This window comes from Rhinoderma darwinii, chromosome 2 (genome assembly GCF_050947455.1).
Source record: "Rhinoderma darwinii isolate aRhiDar2 chromosome 2, aRhiDar2.hap1, whole genome shotgun sequence".
NCBI lineage: Eukaryota > Metazoa > Chordata > Amphibia > Anura > Rhinodermatidae > Rhinoderma > Rhinoderma darwinii.
Genome location: NC_134688.1, coordinates 216,049,959 through 216,074,524, shown reverse-complemented (window position 1 = coordinate 216,074,524; position 24,566 = coordinate 216,049,959). Strand labels below are relative to the sequence as shown.

General features: G+C 41.1%; 1 protein-coding gene across 1 annotated transcript in view; it reads left to right on the top strand.

The window, feature by feature from the left end:
• NF1 (neurofibromin 1) overlaps positions 1–24,566 on the top strand; it is a 191,913-nt gene that overhangs the window by 53,603 nt on the left and 113,744 nt on the right. Inside the window, exons 11-26 of the mRNA XM_075852828.1 lie at positions 2,726–2,800; positions 5,203–5,325; positions 10,965–11,099; positions 12,004–12,117; positions 12,264–12,343; positions 12,893–13,016; positions 13,164–13,410; positions 13,945–14,018; positions 14,116–14,199; positions 15,211–15,651; positions 15,836–15,975; positions 17,832–17,954; positions 18,591–18,674; positions 18,759–18,875; positions 20,585–20,766; positions 21,300–21,511. Of these exons, the coding sequence (XP_075708943.1) occupies positions 2,726–2,800; positions 5,203–5,325; positions 10,965–11,099; positions 12,004–12,117; positions 12,264–12,343; positions 12,893–13,016; positions 13,164–13,410; positions 13,945–14,018; positions 14,116–14,199; positions 15,211–15,651; positions 15,836–15,975; positions 17,832–17,954; positions 18,591–18,674; positions 18,759–18,875; positions 20,585–20,766; positions 21,300–21,511 (2,355 nt within the window). The remainder of the gene's footprint in view (positions 1–2,725; positions 2,801–5,202; positions 5,326–10,964; positions 11,100–12,003; positions 12,118–12,263; positions 12,344–12,892; positions 13,017–13,163; positions 13,411–13,944; positions 14,019–14,115; positions 14,200–15,210; positions 15,652–15,835; positions 15,976–17,831; positions 17,955–18,590; positions 18,675–18,758; positions 18,876–20,584; positions 20,767–21,299; positions 21,512–24,566) is intronic.

The following is a 24,566-nucleotide window of genomic DNA, read 5'->3' as shown; positions in this document are numbered from 1 at the left end:
CATGTGACTGATCGCCGGGTGCCGTTAGTGGCAGGCTGCTGCTGGGTCTAACAAGACCCAGCACAGCCCTATTAGTGACAATCGTCACTATGAGAGGGCTGATTTCCTCTGTAACTGGGGCTGCTGTGCAGCTCCAGTTACAGTGGAAAAACATGGTGTAAAAGAAAGAAAAAAAATATATAAAGTTCCCCAAAGGTCTTCTTTGACCTTTGGGGGACAGACCATAGTAATAAAAAAATAATAAAGTAAAGTGTAAAAAAAATGTAAATAATAAATACACATAAAATACCCACCCCAAAAAAAAAATTGTCCCCCCCCCCCCGCCAATCATTGTTGTAACGCTAGCGCTGACCCAATTACCCTAATATAGACATGTAATATATAAAAATTTACAGTAGACAATGCCGATCACAAATAAAAGGTCTATTTTAGGGTAAAACTATGTTATTACCAAAAAAAAAATAGCTGAAATGTAAAAAAGCTTATTTTTTTACTATTATTTTCAAACTTTATGAATAAAAATTCTAAAATAGCAAAAAAGGTGTGTATAAAAACGATAAAAAATGAAACCTGCATTGTCTACGGAAAAAACGTCGCAAAAATCACGTCCTTAGCCCAACAAATAAAAAAGTTATAGCCATTTAACTAACACGTGCTAAAAATGGCTAAACGGTGTCTGGTCCTGAAGGCGCAAAATAGAGCAAAAGACATGTATCCCCTCTCCACAGGATCTCCACAGGACATGTATCCCCTCTCCACAGGACATGTATCCCCTCTCCACAGGACATTTATCCCCTCTCCACAGGATCTCCACAGGACATGTATCCCCTCTCCACAGGACATGTATCCCCTCTCCACAGGACATGTATCCCCTCTCCACAGGACATGTATCCCCTCTCCACAGGATCTCCACAGGACATGTATCCCCTCTCCACAGGACATGTATCCCCTCGCCACAGGACATTTATCCCCTCTCCACAGGATCTCCACAGGACATGTATCCCCTCTCCACAGGACATGTATCCCCTCTCCACAGGACATGTATCCCCTCTCCACAGGACATGTATCCCCTCTCCACAGGATCTTCACAGGACATGTATCCCCTCTCCACAGGACATGTATCCCCTCTCCACAGGACATTTATCCCCTCTCCACAGGATCTCCACAGGACATGTATCCCCTCTCCACAGGACATGTATCCCCTCTCCACAGGACATGTATCCCCTCTCCACAGGACATGTATCCCCTCTCCACAGGATCTCCACAGGACATGTATCCCCTCTCCACAGGATCTCCACAGGATAGGGGATACATGTGTGATCGCTGGCAGCGATAGGGAGAACAGGGGACTGAAAGTCCCCTGAAGTTCTCCATCACAAACCTCGGACTTCCGGGGTCTGTGTCGGCAGCTCCGTAGAAATTAATGGAGCGCCGGTCGTGCTTGTGGGCATGCGTGACCAGCGCTCCTTTCATTTTTATTGAGCTGTGCTGACGCCGGAAGTCAGAGGTTTGTCATAGAGAAGTTCAGGGGACTTTCAGTCCCCCGTTCTCCCTATCGCTGCCAGCGATCACTCATGTATCCCCTATCCTGTGGATATCCTGTGGAGAGGGGATACATGTATTTTGTAGGACACACAGTAGGTCGCATTTTTTTTGGAGGGGGGACGCTGTATGGCGTTCCCTACAGGGGGGGGAACGCTGTATGGCGTTCCCTACAGGGGGGGGTGGCTGTATGGCGTTCCCTACAGGGGGGGCTGTATGGCGTTCTCTACAGGGGGGCTGTAAGGCGTTCTCTACAGGGGGGCTGTAAGGCGTTCTCTACAGGGGGCTGTGTGGCGTTCTCTACAGGGGGGCTGTATGGCGTTCTCTACAGGGGGCTGTATGGCGTTATCTACAGGGGGGCTGTATGGCGTTATCTACAGGGGGACTGTATGGCGTTATCTACAGGGGGGCTGTATGGCGTTATCTACAGGGGGGCTGTATGGCGTTCTCTACAGGGGGATGTATGGCGCTATCTACAGAGGGGGGCTGTATGGCGTTATCTACAGGGGGCTGTAAAAAAGGCACTATCTACAAGGGGGGGGGTTGTGTGACACCCAGGGGAGGGGGGGCCCCAGTCAAAAGTTTGCTATGGGGCCCAGTCTTTCCTAGTTACGCCCCTGGCTGAAGGGCTGAACAGCTAAGGGGCATAGCTTAATATTCTCTGTCTTCTATTGTAGACATAGCAGTTAGGGGGCAGGCTCCTTATACAACCAGTTGTGTAAAGCTTGGCCATATATTGGAAATAGCTATTGGCAGAATCCTTGTTCACCCGACAGCTATTTCTTCTGCCTCCACCATAAGCATGCACGCTCAACCGACACTATGTTTGTTTCAGTGCGGAGACGAAGACACCATTGCCCAAACCCATTTTTCCTTCACATCTCCCATTGACAACTGTTTGTCTAGATGCTTCTCATCAATGAATGAGTTATTTTATGGGTGCATAAGCAGTGCATCTAGGTACCCACTGTCCCCCAAGACGGACTCTGAAGGACCCAATTATTGTTTAAAGGTCAGCTGCAACTGACCAATTTGACAGTGGAATTCCCCTTTTAAAATTGTTCAAACAATGTCACGCTATATAAAGCTCATGCAAAAAATTTTGACATTTTTATTACCTGTTCAATTAAATTGTATTATTTGTGTTGATTTTTATGATTATTCGCTCTCATTTTCTTTACAGATCTGCTTGGCACAGTCTTCGCCTTCAACATTTCATTATGTGCTGGTTAATTCTTTGTACAGAATTATCACCAACGTAAGTATTTACATTTTTATGTGGTAAAAAGGCAGTTATTAAAGCTGATCCATACCCCCTCTTTCAATAGCACTAGTATAAGCTTATTGGTTGGTATGGCTTCCAATACTAATCTTTTGTATCATTTTATTTTTACTAATATAGGAATGAGCTTTACATATAAAACTGAAGTTAAAGGTTTTTTTTTCCATCACCGGTTTCCGATCTGTGGGGTCAGACTGCTGGGAATTCCATTAATCCTGATAATGATGGGGCCACAGTGCTAGTTTTGCGGACCCTTGACAGCTTTTGCTGTGGCACTTCGGGAGTACTGCTGTGCAAGGAAAAACAGTGATGGTGCTGAAGCCCTTCAAAGGCCCCAATGCCACGACCGTAGATTTAGTCCGCACCCATTAATTTCTATGGCCGACTGACACCTTCCTGTATATTTACGGGAAGGTGTCCGTGCCGTAGAAACCTTTCGTAAAAAATAGGATTTGTCCCATTTTTATGGACCGTGCTCCCATACATTATAATGGAAGCACAACCTGCAAATGCGTGCCCCTAAAAACGGACTGTGATTACAGGGACGGTTGTGTGCATGGGGCCTAACTGGGGATTGGTGGGGGTTCCTGCAGTCAGATCCCCACCAATCAGAATGTTTCGGCATTTAATAATGGGAATAACACTTTAATTGTTAAAACAACCTGCCGCAGGTTGTGTCTGGTATTGCATCTCCATTCCATTGAAGTGAATGGAGCTGAGCTGCAGTACCAGACACAACCCAAGGACAGGTGTGGTGCTGTTTTTGGAAGAAGGCAGCCATGTTTTCTAATTCCGTACAACCCCTTTAACTCCTTTTTAAAGGGGACCAGTCACTGGGTCATATAAGCTGAGCTGGTTTACTGACCTGAATAGCGCTGACTATCTGATTCCAGCGCTGGTTTTCTTTTTTTTTTTTTTTTTTTTTTCTGGACCCCCCCTGTTCCAGAGATATGGCCTACTGTTGTTGCCTCCCTATATGCTATTTTGCTGTGGTTAGCCAACAGGGCATGAACTACCTTCATGCTGCCTTCGTGCTGATTGGTCAACATCAGAGGCAGGGAAGTTAGCTCCACCCCATTGGCTAACTACAGCAAAATGGCATATTTGGAGCCAACAGTGGTCCATAACTCTGAAACGAGGGGGTCCAGAAAAAAAAGAAAAACTGTGCTGGAATCAGGGAGCAGGCGATATTCAGGTCAGTTAACCAGTTCAACTTATGTGACCTAGTGACAAGTCCTCTTCAAGCTCATATGTTTAAGTAATATTCGGGGTTGGGTTCGGCTGACTCAATCTTACATCAGGCATGGTGAGTCGCTAGTTCACACAGGGTGGTACAGTTGTCAAGGTAACTCTATAATGTTCATGGAGTCTTGTGCACGGGTCCTGTTAAGAATAGACCCATTCACGAGTCTTCTCAGGCAGTGTACGGTTGTAAATCCCAGCATGCACTAGCTACTCTCCACGCCTTATGTATAGTTGCTTTACTGCCCAATCTTACGTCATTTATAGTTACATTTTAAAGAAACTAAATTTAGACGATCTTCCCACATTAAGCAGAGCAATTGACATATGATTCCATTTGATTATTCTTGCTGGTTTTTTTTTTATATAACTTTTTAGATATTTTGTACCTTGTGTGAATAGAAAAAATATACAATTATTTTGACAAATATCCGATCAGTATCATGGATTGCATATACTAAAACTGGGGATCTGCAGTTGTAGAAGGAGTATCGGAATTGTGTCTCTTGCAGTTTCCATGGCTGCATTAATGATCTCACTGTAGGGAAGCTTTTAGAGTAATAGGACACGACAGGAAGTAATCTTACCAGACGCACAGAAGGTCTTGCAGGCAGAATGCTCACGCCATTATATTCAATATCACTGACTCAGCAGCCTGTTAACTGTCATCAATGACACAAATTCTCTGGTGCCTAACAGCTGATATACCATCGTCTGCACAGGCACATGGGCTTGCTTTAACTTTTTCATTGCTGCAAAAAATGTGAACGTTAGTAAATTTACAATTAAAGTATTAAGTCAAATAGTCCTGTTTGTAATGTTATTTTTTATCTAATAACCGAATAAAGGAATACTTAGGCTCGTTCACTTCTATTCTTGTTTTTGCTTTCCATCAGAGGTATACGTCGATCAGATCTCTGGACGTATACCTCCGATGGAAGGCTGCTGCAACGTACCCCACTGTATAGGCATACAGTTGGTGTGCATCATTGACTCCCATTGTAAAAGAAAAAGTATACCGGTAGGGCAAAACTGAGATGTAATCAGAGTTCTTAGGTCCTTTTAGTTTTATAATCTTTTTTTTTTTTATTTTTTATTATTTTTTTTTTAATGTATCACCTTTTTATCCTTTGAAGTCTGCACTGGACTGGTGGCCCAAGATCGACGCTGTATATTGCTACTCAGGAGAACTCCGCAGCATGTTTGCTGAAACACTTAAAATTGTCATGCAGTTACACACAGCAATCCGTCTGACGCCGGTAACGTTTGTAATTTACATTTATTTTGTGTTTGGGGTCTTAAATACATATTCTTTGTGTCCATCCCATTTCTTCTTAGCTCATGTCTTCTCGCTAAAGACAAGCGCATCGTTTATTTTATAGCAACAGATACCCCTCTTCATGCTTATGTTTTTTTTATTTTATTTTTTAATGTGTAGCTTTGTAAAATGTTGGATTTGTGATTTCCCCCCCCCCCCCTGTTTTTTATAAGTTTTTGTTAATTACATCACAAAGAATGTGTTTCTTTGAGAAAGCCGTGATTTAGTGATCCCAAAGCCATTTTATAACTACAATTTTTTTTGGATACTTCTCGACTCTGGAGATATGTCCCGTTTTAATGTTTATTCCAGTCATGTTTTCCAGATTATTTGTTTAGTTAGTTAGCGTTTTAGGCTGTTATGGTTTGAAGAGGTCCCTATCTTGAGTTTACTTCACAAAAATCTTATTAATATGGCAATCCTGCTGATCCAACTGCTTTCTCTGTCCTCAACTCTGCCAATTTGGTCTGATTTCGCCTGAGAGACTCGTTGCTAAGGCAGTATATCTCTAGCAACCAGACTGTCAGACGTAACTTACAAGCTGGACTGTTACAGTGCTAATTGCAGAATGAAGATGGAGTAAAGCAGTCTGGCAACAGTCAAGCCATGTCATTTCCTCTCTCGTTCTGTGTTATTAATCAGATTTTTTAGATAACTTTATAAGTAAATCCTCCTTAGTAGAAAGTCATTTAAATAGATTAAATGTTATTGAGATTTAAAATCGTGTTGGAGTGGGTGTTGTATGTGGCAACTGTCATTGATTGGTGGTACTTTGTCTTCTGCTTGCTTTGTTTTTTATTGGCTGCTGTCGGTCACATGATCAGATGCCAACCAGTCACTGTTTTGCATGGCAGTGGGCTTCTGTTGCTGTAAGTATAACCCATTGTAACTACCTCAGAAAAGGCTTCTAATTTTGCTTGACTTTTCTGTGTATAGTTACCACGATAGTCATGTCATTTCATTTCAGATACAACAGGCAACATTTCATTGCAACTAGTGGTTTTATAGAACTAGGAAAGCCCGTATGTATGCTGGAACTTTTTTTTTGTGTAAGAAACTTTTTAAGAAAGCTGCACTTTGTTTTGTCAAGGTCACTGCACCCTTGTTGTTCATAAACATTTCCTCACTTCTAATTTAGTTTAGGATTTAGATTTTGTCCTCTTTACATCTACTACTTCTCTGCATATTGACTGTCTTTACATAAACTACCGATAAAGAACAAATTGCTTATTCCATTAGTGGTATCATTCCCTAATGGCATGTCCATTGACACTTCTAGTTTCCTCTAGCAGGGCCTCGTGTGGGGGTTGGCAGTACATGAATCAGGTATTCTCTCTTTGAATCCCTGCGTCATGCGCTTCTCTCTATGCCATCACACTAGGTATAACACACTGTACCAATTTTGGAGTGTTCTTTTAATGCAATTTACCTGTACCAGCGCTCACATTAGTCTCCTGGTTGGTTTTAAGATGGCCATATACTGAAGATTAGTGTCACGTGGAATGCGGCCGATTAGTCGTACGAAGAATCATTCATACGAATGATAAGACTATTAACATGCTAAACTGGCAGAAAAGTTAACCCACAGATTGGGCTTCAGCAAATTGTCAAATGATTGGCCATTATGTTCGCGTATAATTTTCAAGTGATGTTCGGCCACAATGCACAAAATCGCCCATTTCGCCCTAACTTATCTTGTGTACGGCCAGCTTTACATACTTCTACATCAAAAATACTAAAAACAATTTTTTATTAAAAATGCACAAATAATACATTTGTACTTAGAGGCTCTGTCACCAGATTTTGCAACCCCTATCTGCTATTGCAGCAGATAGGCGCTGCAATGTAGATTACAGTAACGTTTTTATTTTTAAAAAACGAGCATTTTTGGCCAAGTTATGACCATTTTTGTATTTATGCAAATGAGGCTTGCAAAAGTCCAAGTGGGTGTGTTTAAAAGTAAAAGTCCAAGTGGGCGTGTATTATGTGCGTACATCGGGGCGTTTTTAATACTTTTACTAGCTGGGCGTTCTGACGAGAAGTATCATCCACTTCTCTTCAGAACGCCCAGCTTCTGGCAGTGCAGATCTGTGACGTCACTCACAGGTCCTGCATCGTGACGGCCACATCGGCACCAGAGGCTACAGTTGATTCTGCAGCAGCATCAGCGTTTGCAGGTAAGTCGATCTGCGCAATGGTCATAACTTGGCCAAAAATGCTCGTTTTTTAAAAATAAAAACGTTACTGTAATCTACATTGCAGCGCCGATCTGCTGCAATAGCAGATAGGGGTTGCAAAATCTGGTGACAGAGCCTCTTTAAAGGCTGTGTAAACTTGTGAAGGCAATTTTATTTTTTTAAATCAATATTTAATTTCATTTTGAACAACTTACGGTATTTGTTTTCTATTAGAAAAAGTTCTACTTTTTGATAAACAGCCTCTATGTATCCTGTATACATTGAAGCAGAATTTTGTCGTCTAAGCCGAATCTGTCAGATCAGCAGGACTGACGACTCAGGTGAACGCTGGTGCAATCCAGCTATTATCGATCACATCTAAGTTCATGAACTCCGATGTGATCGATACCAGCTGGATTTGACACGCAGGACAAGAGTTCGCCGAAGCAGTCAGTCCTGCAGACCTGATGGGTTCGGCTTTGACCACAAGATAGTGCTTCAATGTATACAGGATACTTAGAAGCTGTATCTCTAAAAGTAATTTTTTTTTTATTTTTTTATAAAACATTGATTTATTAAAAAAAAAAAATTGTCTCAAAGTGTACATAGCCTTTAAGTATCTTAAAGGGGTTGTCCACTATCGGACAACTGATGACCTATCCACCGGATAGGTCATCAGTATATAATCGGTGCGGGTCCGACACCCGGACCCTGCACCGATCAGCTGCTCCGGCCACGGAATAGCGGCTGAGCTGTAGCACAGTACTATTCAAGAGAATAGGAGCATAGCTACAGTACTGCCGCTATGCAATGTACGGAGCCAACTGCTTCCGGCTCACTGCAGATATTCCAGACACTTCATACTGTGCAATAACATCCGGTGCCCGTAGGCAGACTGAGCGGGGTCCGGGTTTCTGACCCGCACCGATCATATACTGATAACCTTTCCGGTGGATCGGTCATCAGTTGTCTGGTAGTGAACAACCCCTTTAATGGTGTTGCACAAGTATGACGCACCTGGAATAGAAAGTATATGTGGCAATTTATGAACTGTTGACAATTTGATGATTTGTATCCTGTATGCAGTGTTATATGTTTATGCACTTTTCCAGCAGCTTTTCACACTGCACAAAATGTATATTTTATATATATTCTATACAGGAAACGTAATCCGTGAAACAATGCTGAATTCAAACATATCCAGGGAGCAAGACCTTGAAGGTTATCTCCGAATAAACATACAATATGTTTTTAAGTAAAAAGTAAACCTCAGACGTTTTGCCACGTATAGTATACAGTGGCATACGTCAACCATAGTGCGATATAAGTTTCTCTGCAGGATTCCTCTGCGCTGAAAAGCGGTCAACTGCTCTTTTCAGAACGCACGTCAAAATGAAACACATTTGGCATATTTTAAGTGAATGGGGTCCAATGGATACGCTTGGCCCAGCGCATACACTGCAGTATGTAGTATGTGAACAGTTTGCACCTAGCCTAAGTAGGGCTAGTCTGCGCAATGGGTACGACCACTGGTCTGAGCATGTTTATGCTTTGTCTTTCTGTTCCTTCTCCAAAAAGTTGCAGACTTCTTGCTTTTTATAAGAGTAACAAGTCCTTGAGATCGGTACATTGTTTATCTTATTATCCATGCTTCAGTTAGGCTGGGTTCACACAGAGTTTTTTGCAGGCGGAATTTCTGCCTCAAAATTCAGTTTGGAAGCTTGAGGCAGATTTTCCTCTCCCTGCACGCCGATTTTCGCTGCGTTTTCCGCCTGCGGCCATTGAGCGTCGCGAGCATAAAACTCTGCGAAATACGCTTTCTCTGTCTCCCATGCCAATGGAAAGTCAGAGGCGTAAATGCCTGAAGATGGGGCATGTCGCTTCTTTTTCCCGCGAGGTGGTTTTACCGCTCGCGGGAAAAAGACGCCTCTGCCTCCCATTGAAATCAATGGGAGGCATTTTCGGGCCCTTTTTGACGAGTTTTTTGGCGCGGTTTCCGCGTCAAAAAACTTGTCAAAAAACTCTGTGTGAACATAGCCTTAAAGTGGTTCTCCTTGTATAACCGTTTATTGAATGGAGCATACAAGCTGACCGTATATATTTTCTTTTGTAGCAATTCAATCCCCCTGGGTAGAAGCCAGGGCCTGTTGCTGCAGGTGCTGCATAGTTTTTATATGGAGCACGTCCAATAACATAAAACGTATACATTGGGTTGTATTGCGCAGATTTCGTATATGGCCATGGGAACAATGAGTTTGTGTAGCTTTGCTTTCCTGAGAAGTGCTATTTGGATACTGCTACAGAATATATTGCAACATGTAAGCACTTAGGGGAAAAAATGACTTCCCGACTCCAAATAGGGAATTCTGGAAATCCGCTAAGATGAGGAAAATTGTCATAGACAAAAACACTAAATTGAGATGAATTGAGTGAGGAATCTGGTTGTTTGCTGTGGTAACCGGACTCTTCCTGAAAACAGTTTTTAGATCTATTCTGCCCTTTATAGTTTTTATTCTTATGTTCTTTTGTATAGTGGAATTATTGACCTACTTTATGTATTTTTGTGCTGAATGCTTCATTTAGGTTTTTTTATTTTATTTATATATATATTTTTTTTTTTTTTACAATTATTTGGTTTACATTAGCCTTTTTTGTTCATTTTTTTGTGTGCTTAGATCTGTTGCATCTTTGTTTATTTACATTCAAAATTGAAAGAATCAGATCTGTCAAATGTTTCGTTTTTTCTTTTAATTTGTCAGTATGTATAGGCAGAATCTAGTGTGAATCTACCCTTACGCAAGTGTGTTTTATCTACCAAGTTTTTGTGTTTATGGAAGAGAAAGGATGGCAATGATCAATTATACAGATGTTACTGATACATTTTAAATAATAGACATGGTTTGTTGCTTCATCTGAGATGCAGCATTATTGGCCATGTAATTGAATCCATCCAGTTAAGTTCAGGAAGGGCAGATCCTTGACCATCAGAAGTTCTATTCTTGATTCTATGCCTAATAAGAACCAGTACCGAGAATGTTCGTTTTTTTTTGTTTTTTTTTGCTCTAGGGAGCGCCACAATGCAGGGTTAAGTCACGGTATGATTGCAGCATTCTTGCAACTGCCAAGTGACCTCAAGGTTTCCCCGAGGGCAATAGTCACTGGTACCATGTAGGAATTTTGCCCATTGACGCACAACTTTTCTCCCTATATAAAAGCATTGAGGTTGCACGTTGCAGTAATGTTGTAATTTTATCGCGACTCACGGGTGATTCCCATGGAGCCCTCGCTTTACCTGCAATTACAATTTTGTTGTGCCAATATGAGATCGTATGGTTCCTTTTTTTATGCTAAATGTTTGGTATATAATTCCTTCTATTGACAGTGTGCTGAAATTTTTCCTCAGAGTCTTACCTTTAAAGAGAAAATGCCATACCTTAAATTTAAAGAGAAGCCTACCGACCTGGAGACCAGAAGTTTTAAGTACTTGTTGCTGTCTGTGGTCAAACTTATCCATGGAGACCCAAAGCTGCTTTTGTATGTAAGTAAATTCTCTTGCCAAAATGAGATACCTTTATATTGGTGTTTAGATGACTACTATAAAAATGTGACACTGGAATGAAGTTTAATAATACTATTTGTAAGGGTTGTCCCATGAAGCCAACCCCTGTTTTTTTTTAATGGAAGTCGGCAAGGTGATTAGTTGATGGGCACAGGTCAGAGTCCCTAACCCACAGCGATCAGATGTTCTCACAAGAGTAAGCAGAATCTGGCTATTTATTTCCCCTACAGTGGCCGCATGTATCCGCTGGGTCTGCAGGAGAGTGAGCTGTTCTTCCAGAGCACTGCTCTCTCCTGGCTTAGAAGAACCTTGCAAAATTAAGCCTATAGTTATTTTTTATTTTTTTCCCCCACATAAATCAGCAGTACATATGAATATATAAAATGTCGTAATATATCTTATTTGGAGAAAATGCAATTTTCCTTATCTTTCGACAGTCTGTTGTTTCCCTTCCCATGTCAGCAGACCATTTAAATGTTGAGAAACAACCTTAGTCCTCCTAAAAATTCATTTAGGATAATAATTAAAATTAGACCGGGTGGAGGAGGGATGCGTCCAAGTAAGTTTCACGTCCCTTTTATAATTTACCTAGGCTTGGCCCTGTACGTTAGTGTGGTTGTGCTTGGTTTTGCAGCTTAATCTCATTTGCGGATCTTTCATTCTGATTTTCGGCAAGGGTCCCAGGGACCGTACCCCCACTGTACAAACACCAATGTCCTTCGGAGATAGGTCATCGGTGTTTAAATCCAAGAAAACCCCCTTCAACTGTTTTGATGAAATGTTAGAGCTTTGTATGTGTTGCCTCTTTTGATTTTTGCATCTAAATGGGAGGTATAATTTGGAAATATGCTTTGTTTTCTATATTGAATGTGTTTGTTTCCAGAATGCAGGAAAAGCGGGACCTGATACACAAAGCAGCACAGCAGAGTTAATTAATGGTTTGGTACAGCTGGTCCCGCAGACAAACATGCCAGAGATAGCACAAGAAGCCATGGAGGTGAGCTTTATGTTCTCATTTTACTGCTATTGTAAATGGGAACATTGGAGCGGGTTATCAATGTATTTATTTGTGTTGGAAAACCGCGCCTGATACGATATGGTGCACCGTTCTTTTACCTGATCATTATATTCTTTGTGTAATAGGCATTGTTGGTTCTACATCAGTCAGATAGCATTGAGCTGTGGAACCCAGATGCACCAGTAGAGACATTCTGGGAAATCAGGTAGGTTAAGCAACGTATTTTTTACTTTGGCTTTTACTTTGTTTCGAATTTTGGGCAGAAAGGTGAAATTGGCGAAATTGAAAATTTTCTGCAATTATTTTTTTCAGGCTGGCTTTCCTGTAACAGTCAGGATTGACTTTACTTGAAGGCTATGTACACCTTTTTGAATATTTTATGTATTTTTTGTAATTCAATGTTTTTAGTGTTTGTTTTTTTAAAGCACTTTTTGAACTGACTTTTAGTTCAAAAATGTATTTTTTTGCGATACAGCTTTTATGTATCCTATGTATAGATGCTGTATCGTTCTCAGACGATTCCGTCCGTTCAGCTGAACTGACGGCTCGGCTGAGAGCGGGCAGTATTGAGTGGGTTAATATTGGGCATTAAAATATACTGCAGGGGCCATTTAATAAGTAGTAAATATGATTTGGTTAATAGTAAAAAATACAATTTGAGTTTGAGTACAGACCGTTCAAATTGTAGCCTTTTCTCTCTATGTAAAGTGGGTGTATTTCGTTTTCTTTGAATATTTCTTTATTTCTCCAATAGTTCTCAAATGATTTTCTACATCAGTAAGAAATTGACGGGCCATCAGCTGCTCAACAGCACAGAAGTCCTTAAATGGCTCCGAGAAATTTTGATATGCAGAAATAAATTTCTTCTCAAGTACAAGGTATTTTTACCAATTGTCGGTGTATTGATGTTTAATGCAAATCTTTTTGATATGTTGTGTAGCTTTACTTTGACATGTTTTTGTCTTCATGAAAATATGTTGACTTCCTGTAGTTGATATTTTTTTTTAAATTGCCTCTTACTTTAGGAAAGTGCAGCAGCTGGAAGTGGAATCCCAATATGCCGTCAAGCTCAGACTAAGTTGGAAGTTGCTCTCTACATGTTTCTCTGGAGCCCAGACATTGAAGCAGTTCTTGTGGCAATGTCCTGTTTCCGAAGCCTGTGTGAAGAGGCTGAAATCCGGTGTGGAGTGGATGAAGTGTCTGTCCACAACTTCCTGCCAAATTATAACACCTTTATGGAGTTTGCGTCTGTTAGCAACATAATGTCAACCGGTAAGGACACTTATTAATTGGGCATCTCTGCATCAAGGCCAAACATAATGTTGACCACTTATTAGGAGAACAGATCAAAGTATTCCGTCCTGAAATTTTCTTCTCCTACCCGGTCTCAGATGGGATGTGGAGAGACGCAGGGGTCACACTGGGCGGTAGAATTGCCGAGGCATTTGTAGATTGCCCAAAGTGTCCTGTACACTGCGATATTCCTAATTATTAGAGACCGTGCACGAGTCATTGGGTCATTCTACAGTTGCCTCGGATGCTGTACTGCCGAGCAGGCTTTCTGTGTCTCTGAGGAAATAAATGGGATTCTTTATTATTCCCAAAAATTTCTTCACTTTTCTCCATTACTGCCGAAAGTCTAGTTTGTGTGTTCTCTTTGTAAATCGGATTTCGAGCTCACTTACGTAACCTTTTGCCGTCACTATCTTATGTCTTGTTGTACAGCAACTAGAAAGCAGACTGTTGCATGGCAGATCTTCTCTTTAGTGACTAAATACTATGGATATTTTATATGTTGTCATTTAGGCAGAGCAGCTCTACAGAAGCGAGTTATGGCCTTACTTAGAAGAATAGAGCACCCAACAGCTGGAAACACCGAGGTGAGTTATTCATTTCAGGTAAACGATGAAGCTAGGAATGTGTAGGATAGTTTTAGCTATTCTGTAATATGTCTGAATATCGTGTGTTTCTTTTTAGGCATGGGAAGACACACATGCAAAGTGGGAGCAAGCAACAAAGTTAATCTTAAACTTCCCAAAGACTAAACTGGAGGATGGCCAGGTAGAGAAATGTTTCATAAATAAAGGGGTTATCCATGATTTTAACAATTAATGTCGTATCCTTAGAATAGACGTACAGTAAAAATCTTTTTTTTTTTTTTTCTTTTATGCTTCTACTTGGTTCGTCCTATAGTCTGAAAAATACAGTATATAGTGTTTGGAGACTTTGGCCCCTGTGATGGCTTTTTATTGAATTTAATGTTCAATGTGTTTTTCAAAGTCTGATTGTCAAGCAAAAACATATTTGGATTGAATGGCTTATGGCCTATTACATATTAATATTAAATAAGGCTCTCGGCTCTGTAGGATATACAATGAATGTGTGATCAGTAAAGGTCTGACTGCTGTCGCCTCCACGATCATGAGAATGGAAGGGCTGTGATGCTCTTTGGATTGGCCCCATACTAATCACACGTTTATGTCATATACTAGGGATATCCCATTCATGTTAAAAGTTGGACAACCCTATCAAATGTTGTCATTTTACAGTGCACTACTGCTTGAGTGGGGTTTCAGAGATTAAAATAGATCTTCTTTATAAGATCTACTGTCTTTTGTAGTGAATGTTTGACAATTTAGATAATCTTATAATCTTTCAGACTGGAGGGGGTTTTACACTGGGCGCTTATTTGGCGGACCTACGTTCATAGAACGCTCGCTGACTAACTGCCCTGTGTAAACAGAGCAGCGATCAGCAGATGATCGAGCAAACACTCGATCATCTGCAGGTCGTATAGTTTTAAAAAAGTAAACGATTATCATCGTTGTCAGCAGCACATCTCTCTGTGTAAACAAGGAGACGCGCTGCCGACATGATGTATGGGGACGAGCGATCGGAGTAACGACCGCTCGTCTCCATCAATAGATCGGTGTGACAGGAGCAAACGGGCGCCGATTAACCCTATCTTGTTGATCGGTACTCGCTGCATGCCTATTGTCGGCCGATGTAAAAGGGCCTTGAGTTATGTGATTTTTGTTGGCATATGTTTCATTCAAACAAATTTACTTACAGGTCACTGAAAGCCTTCATAAGACCATTGTGAAGAGACGAATGTCTCATGTGAGCGGAGGAGGATCTATAGATCTTTCTGATACGGACTCTCTTCAGGAGTGGATTAATATGACGGGGTTTCTTTCTGCTCTTGGCGGAGTTTGTCTGCAGCATCGCAGCAATGTTGGACTTGTCACATACAGTCCGCCAATGGGCCCTGTAAATGAACGCAAAGGCTCTGTCATCTCGATGGTGTCTACTGAGGGAAATGCTGAAACCCCCGTCAGCAAGTTTCTTGATCGACTTTTATCTTTGATGGTATGCAACAATGAGAAAGTTGGAGTGCAGATACGAACAAACATTAAAGACTTGGTTGGTTTAGAACTAAGCCCTGCGTTGTATTCACTGCTGTTTAACAAAATGAAGAACAATATCAGCAAGTTCTTTGACTCCCAGGGGCAGGTAAGGAAGAAGACGTTAATGCGTTTTACTCATGTGTGTGTTTAAATTTTAGTTTGGCAGTCTCATGCAGAAAGCAACGCTCCATCTGTCTGCCTCCCGCTTGTGCGTACACTTTTGCATGTCCCTTTGGGTCACTCTAGTTAAAGAATTGATATAATGAGGTCTCCTGTTCTTTCCATTATAGGTTTTACTTAATGACACAAATACCCAGTTTGTTGAACAGACAATTACAATTCTGAAGAACCTGCTTGATAATCACACAGAAGGAAGTTCAGAACATCTGGGACAAGCCAGTCTGGAGACCATGATGCTGAATCTGGTCAGGTAATCTAGAACGCAAAACGAACGCGTATAAATGATGATGAGCTTAAGCAGTTACATTGTTTTTAAAGCTGTTTTATTTTGTTTTATTTTGTTTTGTTTTTTGTTTTGTTTTTTGTTTTGTTTTTTGTTTTGTTTTGTTTTGTTTTATTTTGTGTTTTTTTTTGTTTTTGTTTTTTTACACTTGGTACTCTAGTGTAGCAGACGACAATTTTTGCTGGCTACAAACAACTGAAGCCTGATGGAAACACAGGTTAACCCCTTAACGACCAGGCCTATTTTGTTCTTAATGACCGAGCACTTTTTTTTTCTCCTCCTCACATTCCGAGAGTTATAACTCTTTTTTAATTTTTCCGTCAACATAGGTATGAGGGCTTGCTTTTTACGGGACGACTTGTGTTTTTCAATGGCACCACTTTTTGGTGCATATATTATATTGATTAACTTTTATTTACTTTTTTGAGGGAAGGGAATTGAAAAAAACCCCACTATTGTTGCATTGATTTTCGCGTTTTAAATTTACGCCGTTCACTATGCCATGTTACCTTTATTCTATGGGTCAGTACGATTAAAACGATACCACATATATTTAGGTTTTTTATGTTTTACTACTTTTGCACAATAAAAAAACCTTTAAAACAAAAATTATCCATTTTTGCATAACCGCATTCCAAGAGCCATAACTGTACTCTTGTTCCGTTGATATCGCCATATGAGGGCTTGTTTTTTGCGGGACAAGTTGTAGTTTTCATCGTTACTATTTTGGGGTGCATGGGACTTATTGATTAACTTTTATTCTATATTTTTTGGTGGGGAATGCAGAAAAAAAGCGATTTTGACGTTGTTTTTAGCGTTTTTTTTGTACGCGTTCAATATACAGTTGAATTAATGTGTTAACTTTATTCTTTGTGTTACGATCGCAGCGATACCATATATGTGTACTTTTCATGTTTGTTTTTACATTTTCTAATAAATAAAACCACTTTTTATGGAGAAAAAATGGTTTTATTTTATTTTTACTGTTCACGTTTTTTTTATATTTTCAAAAACTTTAACTGTTTTTTTAATTCTTTTTTTAGTCACACTAGGGGACTTCACCATGCGATCTTCTGATCGCAGATATAATGCTTTGGTATACTTGGTATACCAAAGCGTTATTGCTGTTCAGTGTAAAACTGACAGGCAATCTATTAGGCCATGCCTCTGGCACGGCATAATAGGGATATAGCCAGGGCAGGTCTTGGGGTCTTTGTTAGACACCTGGCTGCCATGGCAACCCATTGGCGACCGGAGATCGCATACTCGGGCCGCCAATGGGTGACAGGGGGAGCTCCCTCCCTCTGTCAATAGATTTAAATGCTGCGGTCACTATTGACTGCAGCATTTAATGGGTTAAACAGCTCAGATTGAAGGTTTCTTCAATCTCGGCAGTTGCAGCGGGAGCCTGGCTGTCCGTCATAGCCAGGCTCCCGCGGCGATCATGCACCTCGGAATGCGCGAACAGGCTGCATTCCCTGACGTGTATGTGCGTTAAAATATCGGGAAGGAGTTAAAGGGGTTGTCCTGTTTTAGAAAAGCGATTTTCATATTGTTTTAGGAATTTCTGAGTTAAAGGGTTTTTTCCCATAAAATCTATTTATCACCTATCCACAGTATAAATGTCTGTTCGTGAGTGTAAAATGTGTCCTCTGAAAATAAAAGGAGACTATAAGTGTTCCTATTAGATGCATATTCTATACTTCCTCTTCGCTGGCAGTATTTGTGGTAGTTGGGTACATGTCAGGAGTGACCTTTTTTTATACACTATGCTTGTGACGGTTTCCATGTTTCCGAAAGTCAGCAATGCAATGTATTTCTAGGTATGTTCGTGTACTGGGAAACATGGTGCATGCCATTCAGATCAAGACAAAGCTTTGTCAACTGGTAGAAGTGATGATGGAACGAAGAGATGACCTTTCTTTTTGTCAAGAAATGAAATTCAGGTGAGTACTAGATTTGTATAAGTAATACAGGTCGCAATCCGAAACAAAATGTACGAAAAGTGCATGTGTACAAATGTAAGGCCATTACTTTCACAGCAGTTTCCTACCAGATTTGCATGATCTAATGTGCTATGTGATAGAAGATTGGATTAAATACACTGAGCTGACAGTTATAGGATTTTTGCTATCCGTGTCCTGCTAATACAGACCGCTGGCTGCATTTTATGACCCTGTAGGGGTTTAATACTGCATTAAAATCTCTACTGTAAGTGGCCAAAAAGCTGCAGCAATATCCAAACGCGGTTTGTGGCATGTCCACAGAATGTTCTAAATATCTGATAGATGCAGGTCCCATCTCTGAGACCCCCCACCTATCTCCAGAATGGGGGTCCTTCAGTGGTTTTGTATGCTGCTTTAATTTATTTATTTTTTATTACATATCAAATATAATATAACTATCATAAAAAAAAACAAAGACAGTCATAACCCTCAACCCTCCCATCCCAGTTGCCAGTGAGAAAAAAAAAATGTCTGATGTAATAGTTTATTGTGCTCAAGTTTGAATCTAAATATTCTTTAAATGCCTTTCACCGAGTATTAATCACATTCTAATCTTTACAAATTCTGTGCATTTAGAAATAAGATGGTGGAATATTTGACTGACTGGGTATTGGGAACATCTAATCAAGCAGCAGATGAAGATGTGAAATGCCTAACAAGGTACTGAACTTGGTTATCGTCAACTTTTCTGACATATTTGAGTTTGTTTTGATGATCTGATACATAATGTTATGTCTTATACAGGGACCTAGATCAGGCAAGCATGGAGGCTGTGGTGTCTCTACTCGCTGGACTACCTCTTCAGCCTGAGGAAGGAGATGGAGTAGAATTAATGGAAGCCAAATCGCAGTTGTTTCTCAAGTAGGTGTAGTGTAACTACAGTATAATTATCTCTGGTATTTTGGGATCAGTTAGGAGGACTTGCTTTTTGCAGGTTAGATTTTTTCAGGATTTGGCCCTTCCTTTTGAATCTCAGACACTTAAAGAGAACCTTTCACCTTCTCGTTTATGTGCAGCATGTAATAGCCGGGGCTTCACAAACACTGTCTCACTTTAATTTTTTTTCCTATCTTCCTCCGTTATTTACATATCAGTGCCGTTATATTTATCGCACAATATGTAAATAAGTCCCTGAACTGTCAATGGGGCCTTTCTAGCTAACTAAATTGCAAGGGGGCGTGATCTCTTCGCTCTGACACTGTCCAATCCGCTACGGACGGTGTCAGGGCAGCTTGCGCTGTGTTCCCTCCTGTGAGAACACACAGACTGGTGGTTTTGCAGGGAGCACTTTGTCTGTGTGTGTTCGCTACACGCCTGGGCCAAGATATCAGCAGTGTTCAACGTTGCTTTTCCCGGAGGTTGGGAGAACAACGACGAATGGGAATGACGTCAAGAGATGCGCGGAGGTGAACATCTGCACGTACGGATCGCCTGATTGGAAGAATGGCGCGTAGTGATCTCTTCTGTAATGCAAGTGAAATTGGATATCCCATCCAAAGCCTAGGGCGGCAACCAGTGTTGACACACACCATCAGAAGGCATTTGCACGACATTAGGCTACGAGCCAGACCTCCAGCTACAGGTGTTCCACTGGCCACTCGCCACCGCTCTCAAAGGCTATCATAGTGCACAGCAAGACTGCAATCGAGGCTGGAATGGAGGTCTATCCTCTTTGGCTATCATTGCGTCCGAGACAAAAGCAGATCTCCCTGGAGCTTGGTCTGAAGACCACATGGCCCATGAAGAGGCCTTCACAAGGGAACATCACACCGGTCCTACTCCTGGGATTATGGTGTGGGGTGGCATAATGTACGGAAGCTGGACCCCTCTAGTCTTCATTTCAGGTACACTAACAGCTCGGCATTACATTGACTTGGTTGTGGAACCAGTGGTATGGCTATTTCTCAAGTGTCCCAGAAGCCGTTTTTTCAACAGGACAACGCCAGCATGTTGCTCATGATACTGTGAGCAGCCTGCGTGGCCTAACCTTCTACCTTGGCCTGCAGCGTCTCCGGACTTGTCTTCCATCGAGGACATCTGGGATGTCATTGGTCGGCAATTGCAAAGTTAGCTGCCAGCAGCCAATTTTAAAGATTTGCGTGCCCATGTGCATTCAGCGTGGCATGACATTCCTCAGACAACCATTAATAACCTCATTGATCGCATGCCAACGCGTGTAATTGTGTGTATTTCTGTGCTTGGCGTTCATACTGAATCTACCAAGATGTTTGGAATGTTTTGTTTCCCTTTTTCTCTCATTTGGATATCATTAACATGTTTATCGATCCTGTGATTTCCACAATTCCAAAACTCCTTCTTTGTGTTACAATTTCAATGAGGAATGTATATTTGGAAATTGCTTTCACTAGAAGGTAAAGAAGATGCGGTGTGAGAAAATCAAATGACCTGTGGCTTTTCTGTGCTTAATTTTTCTTAAGATTCATTGTGTTTGTAGTGAAACTTATTCTGCAAGTGAGCGCATATGAGAAAATGACAGAGAATTAAATCTCTATATTACGCATAAAGGTTGTGGTGCGAGTTTGCCTAATCCTTTGGTCTATTCTGTTTAGATATTTCACCCTGTTCATGAACTTACTGAATGACTGTAGCGAGGTAGAAGATGATGGGACCCAGACTGGGGGCAGGAAAAGAGGAATGTCACGGCGATTGGCTTCCTTAAGACATTGTACGGTCTTGGCTATGTCGAATCTGTTAAATGCCAATGTAGACAGTGGCCTTATGCATTCAATAGGTAAGTTTCCTTGAGTTTTTGTTTGTTTTGCCTACATTTATTTTAATGTAGACCGTAGCCTTATACATTCAATAGGTAAGTTTCCGTCATTTATTGTCTTGTCCAAATAATCTCTTATATATGTAAAAAGAAAGCCTTCTGTATATATGTGGTGGTGCAATATGAATTTGTACTCTGCTTTTACTTGTATAACATAATTTATTAGCATTGTGCTGATGTAGCAAAATGTGGACAGAAATGCTGTGGATACTGTCATACTCTCCTTAGGAAGGTTTTACATGAAGGTACATAGGCATCGGGTAATGCTCCCTGGGTAAAGTATGCAAACGGATCTCCTCAAAAAAGAAGAATGTCACTAAATTTGCATTTACATGATTCCTACTCAGTATTGCCCAAAGTTTCCATACCTTCCTGCCAAAACTTTCTACTAATATTTCAGTGATGTAAAACAAACCGCATCAAAGCAAACAGGTGTCAGTATTTGTAGATAGATTCATGTGGATCTTCTTTTCTTATGTCATTTGTATTTTTAGGTCTTGGCTATCATAAGGATCTCCAGACAAGAGCTACTTTTATGGAAGTCCTTACAAAGATCCTTCAACAGGGGACCGAATTTGACACATTGGCGGAAACTGTTTTGGCTGATCGCTTTGAAAGACTGGTGGAATTGGTTACCATGATGGGTGACCAAGGGGAATTACCTATTGCCATGGCTCTAGCCAATGTCGTTCCCTGCTCACAGTGGGTCAGTTAGTCTGTTTATTGTTCTGTTGTATTTGGGTTTTAATAAAAAGTAAATGTAACGAACATAGCAAATAATCACTTCTACGGGGTTGAGTGGCATGAATATGTCTCCTAAATGTTTTCATATGGAGTGCTGAGTAGATGTGGGATCTCCTAGCAACCTCCTGTTGATTCATTGTCCGTCTGTATTTAGCATGCTCAGTGGATTTGCCTTATAGTTGATGTAGTGTAAAGTCAATCACTGAACATAAGGGTTGTCACTATACCAGAATTTGGACTTCGATACTGATACTTTGTGTAGTATTGCGATTCGATACCAAAACTATCCTTTGCCAATAAAAAATAAAAGTTCTTCCATTTTCTGATGTGAGGCACATGGTGTGATGAATTTTGAACCTCCATGTGCCTCACATTAATAGTAATTAACCCCATAATTTTTCTCACTGTCATAATGGACAACATTGGTTTAATGTGTGGGGTACATGATGTGGTAAATGACTATTAATGTCCTCGTGCCTCACATTAATAAGTTAAAGCAGTTTTTTTTATTTACAGCGTACACATCATAAATGATAAAAAATGTGTTGTGCAGGTGATTACGTTCGCGACGATACCAAATATGTGTATTTTGTGTGTGGAGCCTTTTATTAATGTTTATTGTAAAAAATGTGTTGTTTTTTTTAAATTTAACATCAATTTATTTTGAAACTTTATTTTTTTTTTTTACTTTAATGTACTGGCATATATAGTACACAGACAGTTGTTAGGACATACCTAAGTATGTTCTAACAACAGGAAATATGGTCAGACAGCCCTGGGGTCCTTGAATGGACCCTGGGCTGTCTGTCCATATATGGTATGTCCCTCCATCGCATCACAGGGATTCCCTGCGATGCGATCCAAAGGGCATCCCCTTTCTCACTTTCTCATTAAATGCTGTGGTCCGCTTTGATCACCGCATTCAAGTGAATAGCGGCGGAAATCAGAGGTTTCTCAGATCTCAGACGTTAGAGCGGGGCTACGTCTGTGTAATACAGCCATTGCCCCACTCCTGACAAAAGGTGTGAGTGCGCGGTCAGCGCTGCACTAATGAGTGGCGGCGCCGGCCTTGAAGACAGAACATGGGGGTGTTTTGCAGTGCACCCGCCATGTTCTCTGTCTTCAGAGCCGGGGCTCATTAGTGCAGCGGAGGCCGCATCACAGCATGCTGACCGCGCGCACACACTGGTCAGCAGCGGGGCAATGGCTGTATTGCACAGCCGCAGCCCCGCTCTGACTTTATTCATGTAAAAAACTAAGCTGTGCGGCACAGCATCTAAATAGTATCGGTATTTCGATGCATCGTGCAACTCTACTGTACATTAGTCTGTGGAACTAATGTGGGTACAATACAGTTTAAAGGCTATGTACAGCTTTGAGGGCTTTTTTTTTTTTTTTTAAATTAAAAATCTGTTCTACTTTTAGAGATACAGCTGTTCTGCATTCTCTATACAGAACAGCTTTATCGTTCGCTTATCACTGAATCAGTCAGTCCCGCTGACCTGACGAGTTCAGTGTTGGCGGGTCCTGCGTGTAATTGATCACCTTTAAGTTATGAACTTAGATGTGATCGTTTACAGGTGGATCCTCCGTGTCAGAGACACGCAGGGCCCACCGTCACAGAACCCCTCAGGTCTGCGGGACTGACTGATTCACTGTAAAGCGAACAATACAGCTGTTCTGTAAAGGGAATACACAACAGCTGTATCGCCAATTAATGGGCAATTCATGAAAAATAACCTAAACTGAAATTCTGCGCTATTAACAGACATCTTTCGCATTATGGTTTTATCAATTACTTTTTTTCCCGGTTTAAACTGTATCTGCGTCTTCAGGACTCTGATGCAGTTGAAACCAATGGAGGACTTTATACTGTTTGGTGGCAGCTATGTAGGGCATTATACTGTATGGAGGGCAGTTATGGGGGCATTACACTGTGTGGAGGGCAGTTATTGAGAGCATTATATTGTCTGGGGAGACCTATGGGGGCAGTATACTTTGTGGGGGTAGTGTCAGGGTATATTATATACAGTAGTATACAGCAGGCTCGGGATCGATATTCAATAGCGTAGCATGCAAAAAGGGGTGTGGCCTAAATAATGTTAATTTTGATTTAGGTCTTAATCGCCCAGCCCTAATCTCCAAAAGTAAAACACGTTTTTAATAAAAACGAATTAAGAAGTTACACTAATCACACAGTCTGATCTATTTCTAAAAAAAAAAAAAAGCCCTCAAAGTTGTACATAGCCTTTAAGAACGAAGAGGTTGGATTTGGGATTTTGGGAAAAAAAAGAGCCGCACCCAGGGATTGCATAAATGAGACTGAGATTTGTAAGATCATAACTGGACTTAAAGTGGTTGTCGAGGCAGGGACAACTGATGACCTATCCACAAGAGTATATGATCGGTGGGGGTCTGACACCTGGACCCCGCACCCATCAGCTGCTTCGGCTGCCTCTGGGCACCGGATGTCCATGCTGAAAGCAGATGGCTCCGGTCATGGAATAGCGGCCGAGCTGCAGTACTAGAACTCTGCTCCTATTCAAGTGAATAGGAGCAGAGCAGCTGTTCTGAAGCACAGCCGCTATGCAGTGGTCAGAGCCATCTGCTTCTGGCTCCGAATACTGCATACCCTGCATGACATCTGGCGCCTGGCGCTGATCGATGCGTGGTCCGGGTGTCAGACCCCCACCGATCATATACTGATGATCTATCCTGTGCCTGGACTACCCCATTAAAGAATAGATCCATCCACTTTTGAACGGTTTGTGACAATCATATTTTACAGTTTATTACTCTTCGCTTTCTTTAGCAGAAATGCAGATCAGCTTTCACAAATGCCACAGTGGAGTACAAACTAGCCAAAGCATTTTTTTGAACCAAACAAGAGTGGATTCAAAAGAGAGTAGAAGTGTTTTCTTCATACTTGTGGATTCTTTTTATGATCCACTCCTGGTTTAGGCTAAAGTAAATAAGCTGACACAAAATCCAGACTGTATTGAAACATACTGAACAAT